Source organism: Papaver somniferum, chromosome 7, assembly GCF_003573695.1.
Source record: "Papaver somniferum cultivar HN1 chromosome 7, ASM357369v1, whole genome shotgun sequence".
Classification (NCBI taxonomy): Eukaryota; Viridiplantae; Streptophyta; class Magnoliopsida; order Ranunculales; family Papaveraceae; genus Papaver; species Papaver somniferum.
In genome coordinates this window covers 24,136,895-24,159,796 of record NC_039364.1, presented here as the reverse complement: position 1 = coordinate 24,159,796, position 22,902 = coordinate 24,136,895, and the positions used below count along the sequence as shown (strand labels likewise).

Below are 22,902 nucleotides of genomic sequence, written 5' to 3'. Positions count from 1 at the left end.
ATCTGCATCTTTCTCAACTTCTGTGTGTTTAGAGATAAATGGACGCCCCATATCCACAGGCAAGTCAGTTATTGTTGCTTTAGTCATGAGTGTACCAAACTTTATATCAACTTTATAAGAGAAAGTAGTCCACATTGATATTAACACTGGAAGAAAAATTTGACTTGCAAGAAGATGTTCAGAACATCCTACTATGGGCAGCAAAATGAACCCCTTTACGGCCATAATTGACAATGGCTACTGACTAATACTGCCACTAAATGAGCCACAGAGTAACTCAAAACAAACGAAAATACGAGCATATAATTCATGAATTGAATTAATTATAATGTTAATGTGATACCAAATCTAATACACAAACAAGCATTTCCAAATTAATGAATTGAATAATATCAACAATGGACAAAGAAAACTTCGAAAGTTCTAACAAAGTGTCTGCTTGTTGTTTATGTTGGAAGTTCTGATCTTTTAATTCATCCACTCACGCACCTGCAAGCAAGCGCGCGGACACACAAAGACACTTTCTTTGTGTTTCATGGACTTACTTAGCAGATAATACCTTTTAGGAACCATCAATGTACTGCACACCCCCCCTACAAAAGCATGGTAGGAGTAGTTCAATAAATATAAACAGTTAAACAATCAGAAAGAAGTAGCTTGCTATCTTGAATCCTGAACTAAAGAATTCGCCTACTACTGCAATATGTTACAAGAGGGATCTATATAGGCACAATTATCACTACGAATGATTTTCATCATGACTAAAAATTAACCGTTCTTGAAAGAACAACAACACACAACCAGTCATTCAGGCTCTACTACGTACCTAGCACATTTAACAGGTATACCAGCGGTTGGAGTCGTGGGACTTGGAGGAAGGAACTCAGATGAAGCTCTACTAGACTGCAATAAGAGGTGGTTCAAATGTGAGTGACATACAATTCTAAATACGCGCTGCACCAACGAATTTTTTTTGTTGCAGGTCTTGAAAACGCATTTTAGATGGCATACCTCAAGATGAACTGAAACCTGAAGCCTACACATCAGAAAATTGAGTGGAAAGGGGTTATATGGTCGCAAAGCAACATAATTAAAATTTGAATTTAACTACACTCGGATAAAAATTTATCATCCACAGACCTAACTTTCTTCTTTTTCAGATTAACCAACTCTTCTTTTGGAGGGTACTTCTGAAAGCTTGAATCCTGACAGCAACATGGTCCTGTGGTGAAGAACTGCATCATACAATGAGCAAGTCACAGGTACTGCTTGTCACATACACACACGTTCGTACATAACTATTAAACCAAGTCAAATTACTTGATAACGGAAATCAATGAGATGGTTCTGCAGAGTACAATGCCAAGGATCCTAAAAAAACAACAGAACGACCTCCAATATTTATTGGTGGAGCCGAGCATAACAGAAATAACTAAAACTGCATCATAGATTAGAGATAAAGCTTTAGAACTAGTTGAATTAAAACATAGGAAGAAAGGGATGTGATCTGTCACTGTTGGAAATATAAAATTTAGTGCTACCATAAAGAGAACTAAAACTACTCCGTTGAATTTACGATTTTAATTAGTAAAATGTAGTAATAAACTACGTATGGCAACAGGACGGGAGGAGAAGAAGCCCATGAGATAGACATATCCAAGGGCAGAAAACAAGAAGATAGTAAGGATATGAATATTACTTCACTCATCAAGGCAGCGATGGCAGTTTTACGTTCAGCTGGGTCAATAGCAAGCAGAGTTTCAAGTAGCGCTACCGAGGATGGTGGGAATTCTTTGAATGTCTCTTTTACATGGTTTTTGTATATTGGAAGTCTCCTTCTCCAGTCTTCTTCAGTAGTGATTCCACATAACTTGAAAATCATATCCATCTAAATGGATGATATGTAAATTTGCATTAGCTATGCACTTTTAGGTGGTTTTTCAAACTTCAAGTGAATGAAATGGAAAATAGATTAGCTTATTTTCATGCCTAGCCGATATAGAAGCAGTAAGTTTAAGCAGACATGTCACTGTTACATCCTACTCTGGATTGCAAATGGAAACAAATTAAATTACAAACAAGAAGAACAATTTCGGGTTTCTAAAAACAAAGATAGAGAGGGAGGTTACAGTTTACCTCCGTTTGTGCAGCCATAATAGGCTTACCACCCATAAATGCAGCTAATACGCAACCTGCACTCCATAAGTCTACACCAATACCATAATTTTTCCCGTAAAAAATCTCCGGCGCTTTATACACTAAATTGCCAGACGGAATAATCCTGGATTTCCGATCAAATGACAAGATTGAGGCTGATCCAAAACCAGCAATCTTAAGCATCCAACTATTATTGTGAATGAGGAGATGCGACCCATTGATGTTACAATGAAGTACGCCACGGCGGTGACAGTAGTCGAGCCCTGACAATAGTTGATTCATGTAAGACTTTACCTGCCCATGGACGAACAAACTTCAGCCAGTCGGTCCATTTACTTAATAAACAAAAGGGAAACAAAACTAAAAAGTGCAAAAGATGAAAGTAAGAGAGTTTTACTTGACCCTCGGAAAACCAGATTCTTGCAGATAGGCTAGCCAAATCATGTTCCATGTATTCAAACACAAGGTACAAAGTTCGAGACGTCTTGGAAGTTATCAAACCTTCCAATTTCATAACATTAGGATGATCCAGTCCGCGCAAGATGCGAATCTCCTTGGCCATAAACTTCACACTGACAGGATCCGATGTATCAAATCGAACCTTCTTTATTGCGACAAATTTTCCCGTCAGCAGGTTTCTAGCTTTGTATACAATGCTTCGAGGTCCATACCCAATCTAGATAAGTAGAAAACTAAACCATGAGTTTGAATTATCAGAAAAAGAAAAGAGGAAAAACACACACACGTATATCTTAAAGAGAGAGATGGGAACCTTTTCGAGCTTCTCGAAATTCTTTCCTTGTAGAGGATCCCAGCCTTTAGTCACATCACCAGCAACAGCTGAGAGCCAAACTGGCCATCTGGAGGCAGGTGAATTAACAGTAACTGTAGACGGAACATGTAATTTATCTCTCTTCTGAAAGTCCTGTGTTTGTTTATTAACAGTAACCATAGTCGGAACATGTAATTTATCCCTCTTCTGAACATCCTCTTTCTGTTCATCAGTGGGAGGAATAACTGGTCCGGTAGACACCTTCTCCAACAATTCATTATGAATTATTTCAGAACGCACTACCAAATCAGCTCCAGATGATTGCTCCCCAATGTTTTCATTATCACAAGTAGCAATAATTTCCGATCCTTGCTCGACAGCGTCGTGATACCAAAGGCCTGTAAAAAATATATTGTATTAGTCATCCTCCTCAACCTCCCTTGAGATCCTTAATGAGTAAAAGCCAATCAAAGAAGAATTAATGAACAACAGATGAAGATGAAAATGAGCCAGAACAGGGCGAAGGAGATATTTTTAGTGGCGATTCGGTACCGAGCTTTTGTCTTCTTTTACCCATTTGCAAGAAAGAAGTGAGAAAATGAGTCGTTTAAAATGTAGATAATTGGAAAAAACACGGTTTGGTGCAAGATTTATTTGAAACGCGGAAAAGATAAACTTAACCTTCCCAACCAACTTAATAATGCAAAGTTGTGTGGAAAATGCACTGCATCTGCATATGTCAATATCTTTGTTTTCAATCTACTTAGCTAGTGCATTTTCACTGCATATAGCTACTGCATGAGATAGTGTTTTGTTTCTTATGTTGTCTGGCACAAAAGAAAAACAACATCCTGCAGTCTTAAAGATGCAAGAAAACATGCAACTGTCATAATCTTCAGAAGGTAGACAAAAATGATCAAAACATCGACCAACAGTAACAGAATTTACATTAGTCTGCATCAACCAAAAGGCTCCTAAATATTAGTAGTGTCTTTGTTTTTTACTGGTTGTTTTCCAAGAAAGGTCTACTTGCTTTCCTGCCATAACATGTCAACCCACCATGAGTCGAGGCATATGTACACTTCTGCTGGTGCTGCAACTTGCACTTTCTTGCTCATAGTTGGTGGTACAACGGGGTGGGGTATAATGACAGTTGCAGTAGTAGATGTAGTCGGTACCCCAATGTGACTAATCCTTGTATGAACCACCCCTACAAAATCAGAAAGAACACACCACATTGGGACTTACGGGGTGTAGTATATGAATAAATAGATCCACCACCTTCTCTATCGGTGGCCTAGGTACTGGTGAAAATTGAAAGACTTGATTAACAAATTTAAATACATATAGAAGAATCTCTGCCCTAATAAGAATTCAAACCCAACTACAAGTAGACAAAGATATTATAGATCACTAAAAATCAAAAGATATACGGTAATTCTCTGAAACAGATGAAAATAATCAGGAGGGATGACCCTTTTAGATTTTACATAAATTTGAACGTGCTTTTAAACCTGGCCTGTCATACCACTAAACTTTAATATCTTTAATTGATTAATCATTTTATAACTCTACTATTTTCAAAATATGACCCAGGATTATAATTCTACTACTTTTAAACCAGGCTTATTATCAGAGTGAGCCATGCTTCGAGCACAGTTCCAAAATGACCCTGATACCAGGCTCACTTTGTAAGCCTGTCTGATAAAACTCAAACCCAAATTTAGCTTGTCATTTAGCTATTTTGGGTTTTAACATTGTGGATGCTTGTAGGCATCAGTTCACCAGGTATTTTATTTAATAACCTTATGGTAAAAAAGGTTGACTAAAGTCACGCAGAAACCTGAGATTGGATTCTAACCTATGAAGGTTATAAGACTAGACATAGATTCCGCAAATACACAATATTACAGAGAGATTCACTAAATTCAAATTCAAAGGTACCTGTTTTGTTGTCAAAAGCCAAGTCAAGTATATTTAAAGGATTTGGAAAAGCAAAGAACACGGGAATAAATAGTTTCAGCAGCAGTGTGGAACGAAATGAAGATATATAGCATGGGTAGATAGCACCATCACTCGGTTTAATCACTTTGTAGAGATTACTTTTAATCACTTAATTTTGTATGTGACATGTAGACCGAACTGCACATACGGATACAACCCTAATCAATTAATCTGAAAGAGCCAAGCTACGGATGGGTCGCTTAATAGACTGAAGGTTTTACACAATCGTAATAGTATTTAGTAACATGAACAGTATGAAAAAAGATACTTATGCACGATAATGAACTCATTAAGCTAACTAGGTTGTGAAGAGCCTGAGGTTGAAACTAGGTGGTTGGAAAGAGGTGGCAGTGCATGACATTTGGAATATTATTAGAATGACCAAGGGTACAACTGCTACTGCATATCATCTTACTAATGCAGTATAAAATGAAGTGGGTCATAACCCAACCCACTGTGCTAGACCACGAATGAATACAAAGAGGCTCATGCCAACTGAAGACTCAGTCCGTCGTTGAGTCTAAAAGGAACTGTTAGTCGACTCTGAACAGATCGGCAGTTTGGCACGTAAAGCGATTTTGCCTAAAAACTGAGGTATGACTTCATTCTGTTTTATATGGCTAACTACAAGGTTACCATCACTGATATTAAAAAAGGTTTCAGCCCAGAGAGAGTTACCTTTTTGCCTTTCTTTGATGATACGAAACAGACTCTTCAAATTCTCCGCAGTTCTCATATTCAAAATATCTGTAAACCCACAAGGTGGTGGACATGAGAAACTGTGCATCCAATGTGACAAGTGCTTTATACCTACAAAACATCGATTGCATTTGGGAATAACTTAGCACGATAATCAAACATTTCCAGGATTCGATAGCAATTATTATTACTGAATGTGCAGATCATCAAAATTGAGCCATATTACAAGTCATGAGGAAGAGAAGTGCTTGCAGAATATACAACTATTAACATACCAATGTAGGATCTACATGTATAAAGAGGACCACCAAAGCGTATCTATGCTACAGGTCTGTGACCGGACGCTTTTCAACCACTCTTAAGTAACAAGGAAATATTGACAATTATCCTGTGTTTTGATTATGTTCCTGGTAAAGAACCAGGTGAATCACTGAAGAACATAAGTGAATTAACATTTAGTCATTTAAAAAAACAAAAGAGATAGTACATCACCAACTTAACTGTGAATATAAACAACAAACTTAAGAACTGATCATCTTTAAAAGAGAATTAGAAAAGGATGTGAGGGACATATAGAGTTGTTTACCATGTACTGATGTGCAACAACTCTGTTCTTCAATCTCGACCCAAATCTATGAAACTGAAAGTCTATCTTGTAAGCAAAGTAAACAGAGCAGGAGATAAAATTGTTACACTTCATTTACAACAAAATACAGTCTGTATTAAGAATTACAGATGTAAACACATCATCACTCTGAGATAACTCTTTATACTCTGCAGCTTCTCTTCCCAGAGAATGCCCCTAATATAGCTTACCTTCCATTTATTTCACTAAGTACATATTTACATCCACTACTAACTTTTTCTCGTAGAGGTGATATCACCCGAAATGAGTCACTTGAGGTTAACATGTGTCAGTATAGTGTCTCCCCAGTAAACCTCAGTGGTGCAATGGTTTTCAGACACCAGTGACTGAAGTTCAGGTAATTGATTTCGACCTAACTAGTATTTAGTGTCAAGGGGTATAAAAGTGAATCAGTTTAGTTGTGTTGGTTCTCTGTAAACTACATAACATGAGTATTCACATTTTTAACAAAAATTTGCACCAAAACTCTTCCACAAACACAATAGACATCAGATTATATTGCTCATCACTAAATATCAACGACAAACATACCTCTCAACAATCTCCATTGGCATATGAATTTATGTTACCCCACAGATATTAAAAAACTATAAACTACAGAAGTGCTTAGCTATACTTTGTGTATTCATCTTCTCTTTTTTCTTCTAATGAAGTGATTGACTAGTGGATAATATATTGACTTGAATGTTTGTAGCATGCAAATAAAAACATTTTGATGGCCGATATTTATGAAAAATAGAATGAAGTAACTAAAGAATATTTTTCGACAATCAATATTCAACTTTGCGGAACTTAACATGTTTACATTACTTTAATTACATGGCATATCCCACAGTTTCATATATCATATAAAGCTAAATGCATTGTAATGGAAAAATCGATGAAAGAACAGATAGATAAAGTGATTGGCCTGTCATCATCAATCTGATGTAGAATTCGTCATATAAATACATTTACAGCCAAAATCTAAACATTAATAAGATGAAGAAACCCATGAAAAAGAAATTTCAGACTAACCAGATTAGCATACACAACCGAAGTCAATACAGCTCCAACAGATGCACACAGTCATACACAAAGGCGCTGCCCCTCACAACTCCATGAGCTTCAAACGTCCAATCTACGTCCATTATAGAACCCAGGTCACCCATCAACTATATATTGGTCATCTTGATTATCAACCTCAACCCTATTTTCACCATGAACAATTCCATTAACAGGATGCAAATTCTGTATCATTTGTGAGAGATACGCATTTCCAGATCCTGTATGATCAGGAAGTCCATGAGAATGACCAGTCCAGTGCGATAGTACTCCAAGCAATTGATTGGTAACCGTCTGTTGATCATGAAGAATTCTTGTTTGCATTTGATCCATCGCAATTCTGTGCTGAGTTAGCATGCCATCCATTCTCTTTTTCCAATCCAATCTCCTTCTTTGCATCCTCTCTTCCCATTCTCTCTCCAGTACCAATTCTTCCTCTCTCCTTCTCCTTTCTCTCTCAATACTCTCATTTTCCATCGTTTCCCATTCACGAATCCTCTCCCTTCTCATCTTCTCTCTACTCCTCTCTCTGTCTTCCCTCTCCTTCTCCCTCTCCATCAACCTCCTTTCTCGCTCCTGCTCCTGCTCTAATCTAATTTGTTCCCTCCTCTGTCTCTCCCGCTCTCTCTCAGCTTCACGATCTTCATACCGTGCTTCTCTTTCTCTCAATTTCACGAATTGACTATTCAGAAAACCCCAGATCTTTTTATCTGTTCCTTTCAATTTCTTCCTCTTTTTTCTACTCCTGTAACCAAATTCTTCATACTCATATCTATCACCACCACCATTCTCCTTCACATTACCATTCATATCATTACGCCCGTCCCCTTCCTCTCCATCGTAATCGAATCCTCCCAACCCTAGCCCTAAAACCCCATTTTCCCCACCATCATCAATCCCAACCCCAAATCCATCTTCCCCCAAATTCCCAAATCTTGATACATCAACAATAGATCTATTATAATTCCTTCCATTTTCTACTCGAATCATCAATTCATTCCCAACAATATTATTATTATGATTATGACCATTAAATCCACCTAGAGCAACATCACCAAATACATTTTTATACCTAAGAAAATTAGGCCAGTGAGTTAAACCCTCACCCCAATCAAACTCCTCAATATCCAAAATCTCATCATCTACTTCTTCATTATGATTATGATTAATATCAGTATCAATAATCTCTTCTCTAGGTTTTTTGATTTTCTGTTTAACAAGAAGATATTGGTGTCTCATGTTCTGAACTTTAGTAGATGTATCTTTCCATGACCATTGCCATGGAAAAGTAATAGGATCTAGACAATGGTGTAGAGAATTTACCTGAGCTGCAATTGGTCTGAATTTTTTCTCTCTAGTTTTCATCTTTGAGAGAGTTCCATTGTGCAGCATCTCACCGTATTTGTCAATTAGGGTTCGTTCTTCTTCTTCTGTCCATTTCTTCCTTCTTGGAGTTGGTGGAATCATTTTGGAACTTTTTACTATCTATCTGCGAGAAGTTGGAAGTGGAATTCTGATCATATCGAAGAAGAAGAAAGAAAGAAAGAAAGAAAGATAAAACTCACTGATGATTATGATGTCAGCTGATTTTACACACGAGTGAAAGGGATGCATGATTTTTAGACGGTTGAGATTTTTCTGGACATGGGAGTGGAAGATAATTGACAAATACTCCCATGACCCAACATTTAAATGATCCAGTCGACATTTGTTAGATTGAAGTGTGGACTCCACGCTCCAAAGTCTTAATCGATTTAGAAAACCGGAAAAGAGGCTAACCTCAATACGTACAATGAGAGACCCGATTTAAGAAATCGGATACCTTACACAAAATTTTCTAGATTTTGAAGCAGTCATATTTGTAATATCTCCACCAATTTTTACCTATCAAATCTATCTTTACAGATCTAATTTTTTTTTCCAGAAGACCTTCTCTCTCGCAAAGGAGGTGACCAAACATCTTGGGCCAAATTGATTTTGAAAACGAAATCAATATGTGTCACTGCACAAAGCATTGACTGGATAGAATCCAACCCGATGTTCATCAGAACATGTAAATAACATGAGCATGAGTTTTTAAATTTTAGATTGCCTAATGCAATCAAGGTAGCACCGACCCAACTAATAGTAACAGAAACCAAGAAATAGCCATTGTGTCTCAAATCAATCAGTTGACTTTTGTTAGATTGAAGATTTGAAGTCTTAACTCCAAGCTCCAAAAGTTGAAGTTATTGATACGGCCGCATAATGATATGGTTCGGCTCGGTTATTGAGCCAACCAGAATCGGAACCGAAAATTTCGGTTTTCTCAATTCCAAAACCGAGCATTATCATTAGCCAATTCGGTGTATAAAGATAGGAAGGCTTGATAAATCGACAATATTAAACATATTACTTATTTTCCTGTTGGTTTTGCATAACCCATAGTTAGATTTTCAAAAACAAACAACATTGAACATTAATATGTCATAAACTAACTGTGGAAGTGGAATCTTCCGATCATATGCGTAGTGGAACTGGAATTCTTCTGATCATATTGAATAAGAAGAAAGAAAGATAAAGTGACTGATGATTATGATGTCAGCTGATTTTACACACAAGTGAAAGTAATGCATGATTTTTAGATGGTTAAGATTTTTCTAGACTCGAGGAGTAGAAGATGTGGAAAAATACTCCCATGATATTTAAGGAGAAATGAGTCAGTTGACATTTGTTAGATTGAAGTCTTAACTCCAAGCTCCAAAGTTGGAGTTACCGGTCCGACTTAGCAGTGGTATGGTTCGGCTCGATTATTGAGCCAACATAATCGAAACATGATATCAAAACCAAACATTACCATTGGCCAATTCGATTTGGTACAAAACCGACAAGTATTAAACATATTACTTTTTTTTTTGTCAATTTTGCATATTTCATAGTTGAGTTTTTAAAAATAAACGACCGTGAAACTGAATCTGTCCTAAACAGTTTGTTTTTAAGATTTCTAATACATAAAAAAGTTTAACAACTCATAAACATTTTTTTATTAAAATTTGTAATACATAAAAACTTCAGCAACACATTAACAGAAACAATATACAAAAAGTTTGTTATCATGTTGATAACTTCTTATTATATATTATTATATATCTTAAAAAGCTCGCTTTCGCTGTACACGTTCTTTACACTGTGGTGTGAGAGCGCTTCTCTCCACGTTTTCGCTTTTTAAAACCTCGAGCGAATGATTTCAATTATTAGGGGTTATATGCATATCATTGAAGTGTTTGTGTCGCGATATCTTGTATCATCTGGATTTTGATTGACATGTGTCTATAAATAGCCTGACATCCACCATGTGAAAGAAAAATATTTTTAAAAGGAGTAGCTAGGAGTGAGATGTTCTCAATAGAAAAACTCCAGCTCTCCAAACATCATTCAACTCCCTCTCTGCAAACAATGGTTGTACTTTGGACGAGCTTTAAAATATCACAAAAAAGTTGGTTTTCAATTCCTATTGAAAGTCATCAAAAAATATCGGGATGGAGCTCGTATATATTTTTGTGGATGAAATATTAGAATCGTCTAACTAGGAAATTTAATTTTTGTTGATCAAATAAAAAAAGTACAAATCTTATTTTGGCAAACTCTTTGGAAGTGCTTCTGGATCTTAATAGCAGAATGGATTGTGTAAATAATATCTTAATAAAAGTTATGATCGAATAAAAGAGATAAACATAGATAAGTTTTGTAGAATATAATTCAATGAAAGGAATCAATAAGTTTGATAACTTAATTATCTGACCAGTTGAAATATGACACTTATAAATGTGTTTCGGACCTAATAAACTGTGTTCTCAACTAGAGTCGGAGCCACTTATTTGTAACAACACAATATTCGTTTACTTGTAAAAACACAAGATTTAGACATGCAAAAGTGAAAAAGCGGGGGTCTAAAAACACCACCCAAAATTTCGCTTAGCAATCTGTATGGACTGACTCTGAAATACTTTCTAGAGAATCAACTAGACAGTCAGACTCAATCTAGGTAAAAGTATCTCAAGAATATTTTGTTACCATCGGAAGGGTGATTTTAGTTAGTTTTGTCCTGTAGAAATCCTTCTCAGGTGTGTTGTTTCTGATAACGTCATAGTCCGTATAGTTAACCTGAATCTGAGAGGAATACCGGATGGTGAAAAGAATTCCATGAGTTGCTCTTCTTTTCGAATATCAAACCACTTCTTACGCACTGGTTTACATTTGAATACGGATACAAGAGGAACGTGAGAAATAATTTCATATTGTATATATTCGGGAAAATACTTCATCCTTTTGCAGAAATATGATTGAATTAGAAAAAGAAAAAAAAAATCTTTCTCACTTCTGATTTGATGAAAGAATTTGGAAAAGACGAACTTTGCTGACTTCTAATTTGATGCGGGAACTTGATACAAGAATAAGAATATATATTACGTACTTTGTAAAATGACAAGCAGGTTCGTTCCTAAGGGAGTGTTGTGCTAAAGTTGTCTATTCAATTTCTGAATGAATGTAAACAATGAGGATGAAAATTATCAAGGGTTCTTTCTCGGTCACAAAACAAGAATCTTATCAATATAGCTATGTTTCTGCAAAGTACCCATTACTAATAACCCTAGAATAATTAGTACCCTCAACTATTCCGTTATATCTCCTAAGTTCACCGGACACGGAAGCGCTCGACTACCGGATTCTACTTACCAAGTTTCCTAGAAGTACGCTCTTTAGGTGTGACTTAAACAAATGCTTTAAGTTCATTGAGATAGGCTATTCCTAGTGACAAATACATAGGCTCTACTCATCTACTAGTGTCATTCAGTACATATGATCACTTAACAAAATCCCATTGTCAATAACCACATATTACTACTTGTATTAATACTCTCTAGACAATTACGGGTCGAAGAGGTCTCAACTAGCATTAGAATCATCCATATTTAATTTGCAACTTAAACGATTCAAGAATAATTCATAACCACTTTTGGCACGGTAAAGAATAAGCAATAACAATATATTTGCAAGAAACAAGCTTTTTAAATATCAATTCGTGTTCATGTTTCGGACTTTAAAATCGTCCCTAATCAGATGCTTAGCTACTGGAGTTCATGGTAAACATAAAAGACAAAACAAAACAAGCAAACCAAACAGTTGTGATGGAGTTGTGGATATGAAGATGGACTGTCGTGGCTGGTAGAATTGGTAGTAGCGGGAACTCGCCAACAGGATGGTAACGGAGTGGCGGTGACGATGTGGAATTGCTGCTGATAGTTTCCTGTAGTCTGCTGCCTTGTGCTGTGGAACGGTGGTAGTGGTGATAGTCTGTAGATGGCTGTGAATGGATGGTGAACTGAACTCTAGCTGCTACTGTTGGTATGATGTATGCAGGTGGAGGGAGATACGCTGATGGATGCAGGTACAGGCGCAGGTGAGGGTATGCACTGGTGGAGATGGATATGCAGGTGCAAAATCTATGCAAGGGATGTATGAGATGCAGTTGAGATGATGGAAGCGACTGGTGATATGCATGTGGACTGGATGTATGGAGATACAGTTGAGATGGTGGTGGAATGGAGAGGAGAAAAGAGATCCTCTCTGTTGATGATGATGCGTGCAGTCATGAGGGGTATGAGATGTTTTCCTCGTAGATTTTAGGTCTATTTTATAGCTCTTATTACTTGCTACACAATCCTGCAAAATCGAAACAGATAGAGACCCAACTCCTATTTCCTTTAATGGTTCAAAATCAACGGCTACAACCCATGTTTCTCTATTCTCTCGGCTCCAAACAAATCTCCACAAACCGAGCCACTGATTCCCTGTCCTTGTTGTGGTCGAATTCCTCACTAACCCCTTGTAAACGTCCACCGGACCGATGGCTAGCAGCTGCAAAACCTTGTCACAAGGGTCAAAAAACTCTGGAAGACTAACCCTTTTACTCAACCTTGGCAAACTTGGATCAATGCATCGGTCGCGGCTGAAATTGATATGAGATTCACTCTTTCAGGCATTTCTTCAAGCAGTTGTAGTGCGTCTGGCGAACTGGTAATGGATGGATAATGCTGCTGTGACTACTCGTTTTCCCGTAGTCTACGTAATGTATACAACTCTGAGGATCTGATACTAAGTAGTATTGATACCTCTGTTGAACTGATAATGCTAAGTAATAAATGATATCTAAGATCGCAATAATAACGAAGAACACAAATATAATATAAAAGCTTCTAAGTTATCATGAGACACAAGAGATTACGTGGTTCGACATTTGTCTACGTCCATAGGGTAATGAGTGATTGTTTTGTATTAAGTTTGAGGTGGTTACAAAGATCTTAAATGCTTCCCAAAGTAATAGAGAGAACTCAAGTGGAAGTAAATACTTAAGTTCTAAACATTAAAGAGGTATAAGCTTAAGACTAGATCTTCTCTCCTAGATATTGAATGCCTTTAGTTTGATGGTGAGGCTTGGTATTTATAGCCCCTATTGCTCCAGGTATATCTTTGTTGCCTCTGGGTCCATGGTCTGCTGATATATCTTTCGTACCAATGGTACCTTCGTCCACGCGTACCTTCTCCAGTTGTGTTTCGCCACCTCAGCTGGCCCACGTTCCTTCGGGAACTACCCAACCTTAGCACAGGTTGTACCTTCGTTCACCGCCAGCTTCCGCCAATCGGGTTCTGCCACGCCTTCTCTCTCCACGTGCCTTGATTCATGCGTGTAGATAAGAGATTTGAGCATTTAATGTTGATTAGATGCGTCATCTACCTCTGTCCCCTCGCCAGCTGCCTCTTTGTAGACTAGGCTTTTACCATTCTTATCTTGACCGTTTAGGCCTTCTTTCTTGGGATGAGATAAAGTAGATATGCGGAGGTATCCTTTGCTACTTAGGCTTCTCAGTTCAGCGAAGGCTACACAGTTGAATATATGTGCGGCCACTAAGATCGTGACACGTGCTCCACAAAATATTGGTATTCACAGTTTTCCCCTTTTCTTTCATATTCTACCGTTTGGTATAAGTGGAAGAAAACTTCCGTTACGCCGCCATTTTTGCACGTACCTCTTGGGTGGTCCCCACATGTTCTTTCATGCAATAACTTCCCCTTGAATTTCGGGACATCCGAATTTTTGGATTCTCCAGCCGCCTATAAGAAGGGAACAAAGAGAAGGAGTTTTTATTAATTCCCTTTCTCCTTCTTCTTCGAACTGTCGCCCTCCATATCTTTCATTGAGATTCTTCCGCTGCCAACTGATCTTTATCTCCTTCGATCTTTCAGTGCTTTGGCTTCACAGTTGATCGTGCAAGTAAGTGATGCTCGTCTCTTTAGTGTTGATTCTCTTCATATCGTGCCATGTGTCTTCTTCTTTGAGTAGGGTATTACTGATGTTGCGATTAATATCTGCATGTGAGAGTTTTTGATCTCTTTTAATTGCTTGCGCTGTAATGGAACTTGGGTTTCACTCCATTTTTATTTTGATGATAATTCTGCCATGATCGTACCTTGCCTGCAATTTTGCTTTTCGTGATGTACGATATTCATTTCTTGCCTATGGTGTGTTCAAACCGTTCCTTTGGTTGGTTTAGTGAAACCCATGCCCAAAGTATGTCGGTTTTTGCCCCTTTCTGCTTTTGGAATGAACTGTGATTTTCCTCCGCCATTGTTGATGGAGATGTTCTTCCTGATGGTGTTAGGTATCATGAGGCTTCCAAAGAAACCTACGCGTAAGGGTCTGAAGATATCTTCGTCGACTGATCCCCCTCCGAGAATGGATCATTCTGATGCTACGCCATCTCCTCCTTCTGAGGACTCTGAGGTGCCTGCTGGTACTGAGGTGGCTGCGGTTTCTGAGGGGGTTGCGGACCCTGATGTTGAAGAAGTTGTTGTTGAAGACCTTCCGCCTCCTCCTCCTCACTATGATCTTCAGAGGCTCCAACTGCGTGACAAGGACAACTTTGCTCATCTGTCTATTGCTGAGATTACCAAGTCTTTTCGCCTCCATAAATTCGAGATTTCCTTCGTCAATGGCCCTGATATTCTCACTGAGTCTCTCATCCGGGATTTTCCTTATGATGAGAATAACCTCCTCATTAGCGTTGTCCAATCGGCCGCAGGTATGCTCCTCCCTTTGTTTAGTAGAAAGGATCCCTTCTACTATGATGTTTTGTCTTCGAGGGATGACCCGACAAACAAGACTCAGGTTAGAGGAGTTATGCAATATACTGGTAATTACTGGCGTGCCCTTCCCGAAAGCTGATACCGTAGCAAGGGAAAAACAACCCTGGAGTCTTATGACCCCTTTACTGAGGGGAGATCTAAGCGGGAGGATTATACCCCTGTCAACTTCAATGCTATGTATGTTGATGCTATTCAGAAGAGTAATCTTCTTCCTTGGAGTGTTGGTCCTCGTCGTATCCATGTTACTGCTAGGTAGATTAGGAAAGGTAATAGCCTTCGCTTGCTGGAGGAGATTGATAAGACTGGTTTGACTACCATCCCCTATTATGCTAGGATGCCTTTGCCAAAGTCTGATCGCATTCGTCTTGATCACGATGATCGTTGGGCTCGTACTCCTCTTCGTGTGGTTGGTCCTTGGGATTATGGTTTTACCACCGCGGATCCCTCAGTTCCTCGTTCAGCTCGTTCTTTGCCCGAGAAGTATGATGGGTATCGGCCTTGGATTTTTAATCCTGCCCCTTCCCATGAGGTACCTTCGTTTTTGATATCTTCGTTCTCTTTGATATCTTTGTCTGCTTTGATACCTTTGTTCTGACGGTTTTCTTTTACAGTCTGCCCCTGCTTCTTCTGCTGGGACTGCTCTAGGTTCTGCTGGTAATTCTGTGGCACAAGGACTAGGAAGAGAAAGGCTTTGGTTGAAACGCCTGCGGAGGTAAGGATCATTATGATACCTTTGTGCTTGTAAGTTCCTTAGTACCTTGCCCCTGATCATGACGCGTGTGTTTTTTTATAGTCTTCCCAGAGGAAGGTTAAGTTGAAGACCGTCATTGATCTTGATGCTTTGGATGATGATCCTAAGGCTGTCGGTGAGGTACCAGGTGACGAAAACATGGAGGATATCGAGAATACTGGCCTCAGCCCTCATTTGGATGATATCGAGGAGGATTTTTCCAAAGATAACCTTAGTCCCGTCCGAGCTGCCTCAGTTGAGGGTGAGAACCTGGTAGGCTAGGAAATATGACAGAAAATAAAAGCAAGATAAAGCCTACATGTTAAACCGCAAGTGCACGGTGTCGTGTTGTAGAATGTGCAAATACGGGTTGATCCAACAGGGACAAGTGTGTGTGCTTGAAGCTAGAGAAGTTCCTAAACTTTTTTCTAAGCTTAACAGAGAACAAAGGCAGTAACCAAAGGCAAGGCAGTAAACAAGTGGTGAAGTAAAATGCAAGACAGTAAAAGTAAGAGCAACAACAACAACAACAAAAAGAGGCAGTAACACAGGCAGTAAGCAAGTTAAACAGAGAGATGAGTGAACTGAGGTTAGCAAATCCACCACTAATATTGTACTATGCCTTCCACTGACTGCACCATTCTTGTCCCTATAGAAGATAAGGGGTAAGATCCTAGTCTGCCCTATATATGAGGGGTTTCACCGATAGAAAATTCAATCGCAACTAAAGTATCAATCCGAAGCACTAACTGTCTAATTAAGCACAACTAGTCAAGGGATCAAAGATGACCTGTTTGAGCATGAGTTGTAGTTCAATCATCATGGTGTAAACCTAACTACAAGGTATGCATGACATACAATGTGAGAGCAAGATGATGATGCACTAAGTTGAATATTTCATAAGAATTGTAAACATCCAAGAGCAATACTATCAAAATGAACACACATCAATATTAGGGTTTCATTGAAACCTCAGCAAGCAAATTAGAACATATTGTAACTAACTGATAACTGAAATAGAGAGTTGAACATTAACACTACATGGAACATCAACAAGACAGTAATATTGAGGGCACTGGCTAGTCCAGGCCTCTAATGGCTTTGCTCTGGCTAACCCAGGCTTCCCCTCACACACACAAACCTAATATCTATTTATAGTACAAGAAATCCCCAAATTTTACAAACCCTAAATGAAAATCCCCAAATCAGAAAAATTAGGGTTTCGAAAACCACTAAAAAATCAATACTTTCCTGAAATCTGCTCGACCCATACTTGTACTTCTCTTCCTCTTCTGTTATTGTCTGCTCGATCAACTCCTCTTCAACTGTGATGAAACCCTAGTTTCATCTCTCTCTTGATTGTAGCACCTAGTGTGTGTGGGTTCTAAGAACGAGAAAGAGAGGCAACTAGGGAATGGGTTTATGGGGTTTTGGTGATGGAGGGGGTATGGAGATGGTGGCGCAGCGGGTGAAGGGATGGAGTTGCAGACTGTTGTCGGGGGAAGAAGAAAGAAATTTGGGGAAGGGAAGGGAGTGATTGGGTGAAGGGTATAGGTTTCGATGCTAGGATGTGAAGCGGGTATAGCGAACTTTGATGCACAACGAGTAAAGAGCGTTGGATGATCCCTTATAGATTGAATCGAACGGATACGATGGAGAGGTATGTAGCGACCGTTGGATTATGAGATACAACAAAACTGACGGCTTCAAATGGAGTTAGGTACTATGGTGTTTGACAGGAGCTTCGGATTTTGATGCACAATGATGAGGCGGTCGTTGGATGATGAGATGGATCCAATCTGACGGCTCTCATGGAAATGGGTATGTGGAAATGGATTTGGGTAAGGGTTTTGGGCCTTGGGTATGCCAAGCCCATATCTTCTTTAAAAACAATTCTTCCTCTTCAAGCCCAATTCTAATTGATCCGGCTCTTGCAAACATCATTCTTCGCTGCCTTTCTGCGGGAGTCTTTGTCGTTTCTTTGCTCTTTCCGCTCTGTGAGTTAACCAGGCTTTATTTAGTACCTAAAAATGCAAAATCAATTGAGAAAAGTATTTATTCTTGAAAACAACGAAAACACAGATATGGGATAAAATGGAGCGTTAATGCACAAAAGATGAGTTAAGTGCCAATAAAAAGGGTGCAAATATATACAATATTTGGCACTCATCAAATACCCCCAAACCTGAATTTTACTTTTCCTCAAGTAAAACAAAACTAAGGAAATCCTACCTATACCACTGTCGCTGTTCTCTCGATTGCATTTAGCGAATGCAATAAGCCTTTTAAACCACTAAGTGTCCCTAGTGGACGAGTTGAAGTCTCGTGAAGGTTTCCTTGGAACGTACCTACAAAGTTCTAGGACAAAATATAAGCTCAGATTCCATGAAATGTGACATGTGCAAGACAGTTGAAGCTCACAGCAAAATGGAGATGTCAATCTAGCTATCAAAGGCACAATCCTAGCACTGATAACAAATAAAGACATGTGATAAGAGTGTAAAGTGTATCTACACATGTGTAAAGAAAGATCGGACGTTATGACTACTAATCACCAGGAGATAGTTTCTCAGGCTAAGAACCGAGGTCGAAATCTAGCTAGCTGTCCGGACTTTACGAGAATTGTGAATGAGTTGGAGGTATTTCACAATTACTCGCGTTGTACATCAATGGCATACACCCTTCCTTGCTTATAACACAAAAACACAAAAGATGACTCTTTACATGACTCTTATTTACATTGACTACTCTCATTTATTTTTGGAACAAGAGAGGATGGAATTGATAAATACTTGATTTTTTTTTTTTTTTGATATTTTTCTGAATATATACATCGTTTTTTTTTTTTTGAATTTTTTTTTTACAACATGGTAACTCTTTTGATACATAAGCAAAAAGAAACAAAAATTACATGACACTTTGCAAGAGGTAGCCCTTTTTGATGCACCCAGTTAAATTCGATGGTTGTCTTTCTTAATGTAACCTCCACCTTCTATCCCAACCAACCAAAGAACAAGCTAGTCAAGTTTCGTTCAGTATTCTAAAGTGATTGGCAACTAAAATTTCCGATAGAACACCTCAAGGATGAGGCTATACATGTATTGGTAGATCGTGCGCGTGCAAGTTTCTTATCACTATGTGAATTGTGCTAGAATCAGGGTGCCTAAATATCTAGACTAAGAATCCTAAAAATTACATATTTGCACAAGAGTCAACATTTCAAGGTAAATGAGCTCCATTTTTATGTTGTTTTTTTTTTCGATTTTTTTTTAATTTTTAATTTTGATTTTTTCACTTTTCTTTTTCTTTCTTTTTTTTTTTTAAAAGAAAGAGTTCTATTTTCAATTATAGCATGTTATCAAAGTATCTACCCAAACCTAAACTAAACATTGTCCTCAATGTTTCAAAAGATAAACATGATTATAACACATGCCATGAGAACGATGCTAAGTGTAGAAAAAGGAAAGAGATTACCGGATATTGGCGAAAGCAAGTTTTGAACTCCATTATTCAAGGCAAAACCCAACAGTAACTCAACTGAATTCACATTGGGTTAGCAAAATATATACAAGAAACATATGACTCCACTAAACATTACCTACCAGATTATATACAAACAATTCACTATATACATACAGTCTAAAGAGTTGAAGATCAACCCAAAAGACAAAGTGTTGAAACATAGACAGTTTCAAAACACTAAAATTGGATTTAAATGGGAGTGAGAGTGAAAAACCAGATGAATCACCCCCAAACCTATATTTTTCAACAGGTTTATTTTTTAGCACAAAATCTTTCAATTTTAGGGGTTCAGGATTCACAAGGTCTAACTCGAAATGGACTTTGCTAGGGACGGGCAAACATGCATATTCTAACTGTGGCTCCTTAAAGGTATTGTATTTAGATGCAAAATATTCCAAGAGGACTTGGGAGGCACACAGTTCCAGGCCTAGATTAGGTATTCTCAGAAAAGTTGGTTTTACAATATTGTTACAAACCAAATCTAGGTTGGGTGGAAGGCTATCAGATTGTGACTTAAGCAGGAAGGTGACATCTAAGTTTCTCACATGCACGAGGTCAAGAGTACCAATATTATCAGTCACATCAGCATTTTCTAAGTCATAATCAAGTTGTGTAGCATGCTTATCATCACAAAACAATTGCACAAGTCCAAATTCAGAATCATGGTTATCCGAAATATACAAATCAGCATCAAAAGAAGAAATATATTGTGGCTTAAGTATGGAATCAGACACATCAACTATATTTTCATGCATAGGATCATTAGTGTCAACAGAAGATTCAACATTACCTAAGTCATGCTCTTCACAGGATAACTGCACAATATCTAAATCAGTAGCCTCATCACATGTATATGGAATACTAGAAGAAACATCATTCATGAAAGTCGGGGTAGAAAAGTCTAATGTATTTGAACCCAAAGGTTCCATAACATTTTCAGCATAGACATGTTCTTCTAACATAACATCATCATCATCATCACAAATACATGAAAATCCTACTTTGTCAAAACCATTAGTGTTTTTCGTCCATACATCTGCCTCTAAAATAGGTGAATATGGATTGACATTTTCAGCAATAGGGTATGAATCACTAAATCCAGAATTAAGCTCATTGGGAAAATCAACATCTGACTCATGGTGATTACCCATATCATGTGGCATGGTCCTAGTTTCCCTATAGGTTTCCCACTGATGGGTTTTCTCTGCAACTTCAGCTAGAAATGACCATGCATCGTCCACAGTTTTATCAATGAACTCACCATTACACATAGATTCAACCAAGGCTCGAGACTTAAAGTCTAGTGCCTCATAAAGAATGGCGACCAGTCTCCACTTCTCAAGGCCATGGTGAGGACACTCAAACAACAAATCATTAAAACGTTCAAAATAGTGAAAAACAGTTTCCTCATCCAATTGGACAAAACAATTGATACTTTGACGAATAGCGATGGTCCTATGATGTGGAAAGAATTTTCTGAAAAATAGATCTGTGAGTTGGTCCCAAGTGTTGGTTGATTGTGGTCTCAAACCGTAAAACCATGTTTTGGCCCTTTCCCTTAGAGAAAATGTAAACAAACGCAATTTCAGAGAGTCTTCGGACATATGATCAGGTTGCATATTGCGATAAATTTATTCAAACTCTCTTACATGAGTATAGGGGTTCTCAGAATCGAACCCTCGAAATATATGAAGTATTTGTATCATGCTTGCATTTATTTTAAAAGGGTTATTGGTTTGAGGTAAGACAATACATGATAATGGAATTTTTATTGTGGGATACATGTATTCATGGAGAGCACGAGGTTGGTCCATATTGAAAAGACACAAAGCCCACTATTTGGTTTTAATGGGTTTTCAAAAATTTGGTTTTTTATGGGAAAATTTTGGTTTTGATGGGAACGAAAAACATTTGGTTTTTGATGGGAAACATTTGGTTTTTATGGGTTTTGAAAACTCCTTTTGGTTTTAATGGGAGATAAAAAGAAAAATTTGGTTTTTAATATTGGGAGAAAAACTTTGGTTTTTTAAAATTGGGAGCAAGCCCACATTGGTGGAGCAAGAATTTGGTTTTGAGTTGGGAGAAAAATTTGGTTTTGTTGTTAGGAGCAAGCCCACATTGGTGGGAGAATTATGCAGCCCCAAAGGAAGTTTTGAACAGGCCCAACTGTTGGGTTAGAAGTTGGTTTGAAATTTTTTTAACTTTTGAAGCTTGAGCCAAGCCCAGCAGTTTGATTTTGTTATGAAGCCCAGCTGTTGGGTTTTGAAAATTTGAAAATTTTTAAAGATTGTCAAAGTTATAAGCCCAAACAGAAATGTTTAAAAACAAACAAGCCCACAAGTAATTGAGATTACAAGCCCTCAAGAAATTAAATTACAAACCCAACAGAAAATGGAAGCCCACAAGTTGGGTTCTTTTAATGGTTTTAGGCTTACCTTTTTTTTGGGGGAAGCCCAGTTGGGCTTTGGTCCCTTTGTGTTTGTATCCAAAGCCCAGTTGGGCTTTGGATCTTCCTAAGCTTTTGTTGAAGCCCAGTTGGGCTTGGTTCAATCTTCACTTCAACTTGTGCAGCCCAGTTGGGCTTTGGTTCACAGCAGCAATAGCAGCAGCAGCTCAGCAACAGCAGCAGCACAACCAAGAGCAGCAGCAGCAACACCAGCTCCACAGCACCACAACAGCAGCAAAATTTGCAAGTTCAGTGAAATGCAATGAGATGCACAGCAAGAAGGCAGAGATTATGTGAATGCAGGAGGCAATAAGATTAATTGAAAGATGCAATTTATGATGCAGAACAGTATGCAAAGATAAATGCAAGAACAATATGCAGTGAAGATGCAAAATGCAAATGCTACTAGAGCAGAGAAGATGCAGATGTAGTGATGATGCAAATGAACATCAAGAGAAAAAGCTAAAAGATAAATGCAAGTACAGCTAAGAAAGTGCAAGAATAGCTAAGATACAAGCCAAGAAACTTCAACACACAACGCCAAGTCCCCGGCAGCGGCGCCAAAAACTTGGTAGGCTAGGAAAGATGACAGAAAATAAAAGCAAGATAAAGCCTACATGTTAAACCGCAAGTGCACGGTGTCGTGTTGTAGAATGTGCAAATACGGGTCGATCCAACAGGAACTAGTGTGTGTGTTT

At 38.1% G+C, this 22,902-nt stretch overlaps 1 protein-coding gene across 4 annotated transcripts; it reads right to left on the bottom strand.

Moving 5' to 3' along the window:
- Positions 1-295: 295 nt before the first annotated feature.
- Positions 296-7,385, bottom strand: LOC113296721 (probable serine/threonine-protein kinase At1g54610). 4 transcript variants are annotated; one of them, XM_026545046.1, is made up of 12 exons: positions 7,296-7,385; positions 6,219-6,280; positions 5,908-6,062; positions 5,612-5,743; positions 2,930-3,327; positions 2,555-2,833; positions 2,137-2,451; positions 1,700-1,888; positions 1,141-1,235; positions 1,012-1,036; positions 827-903; positions 296-593 (listed from the first exon to the last, which is right to left on the bottom strand). In XM_026545046.1, the coding sequence occupies exons 4-12, from the start codon at positions 5,718-5,720 to the stop codon at positions 563-565; spliced, it is 1,518 nt and encodes a 505-aa protein (XP_026400831.1). In that variant the 5' UTR covers positions 5,721-5,743; positions 5,908-6,062; positions 6,219-6,280; positions 7,296-7,385; the 3' UTR covers positions 296-562. The 4 variants fall into 4 exon arrangements, with proteins under 4 accessions (XP_026400831.1, XP_026400829.1, XP_026400832.1 ...); XM_026545044.1 differs by having other exon boundaries at positions 827-1,036; XM_026545047.1 differs by lacking the exon at positions 1,700-1,888 and having other exon boundaries at positions 827-1,036.
- Positions 7,386-22,902: the final 15,517 nt, after the last annotated feature.

Coding starts and splice junctions, on each gene's coding strand:
- LOC113296721 (XM_026545044.1), bottom strand. CDS start 5,720: ATGCACAGTTTCTCATGTCCACCACCTTGTGGGTTTACAGATATTTTG. Junction 2,834..2,929: donor ATTTCGAGAAGCTCGAAAAG/GTTCCCATCTCT, acceptor CTACTTATCTAG/ATTGGGTATGGACCTCGAAG. Junction 1,236..1,699: donor TCGCTGCCTTGATGAGTGAA/GTAATATTCATA, acceptor TGTATGATGCAG/TTCTTCACCACAGGACCATG.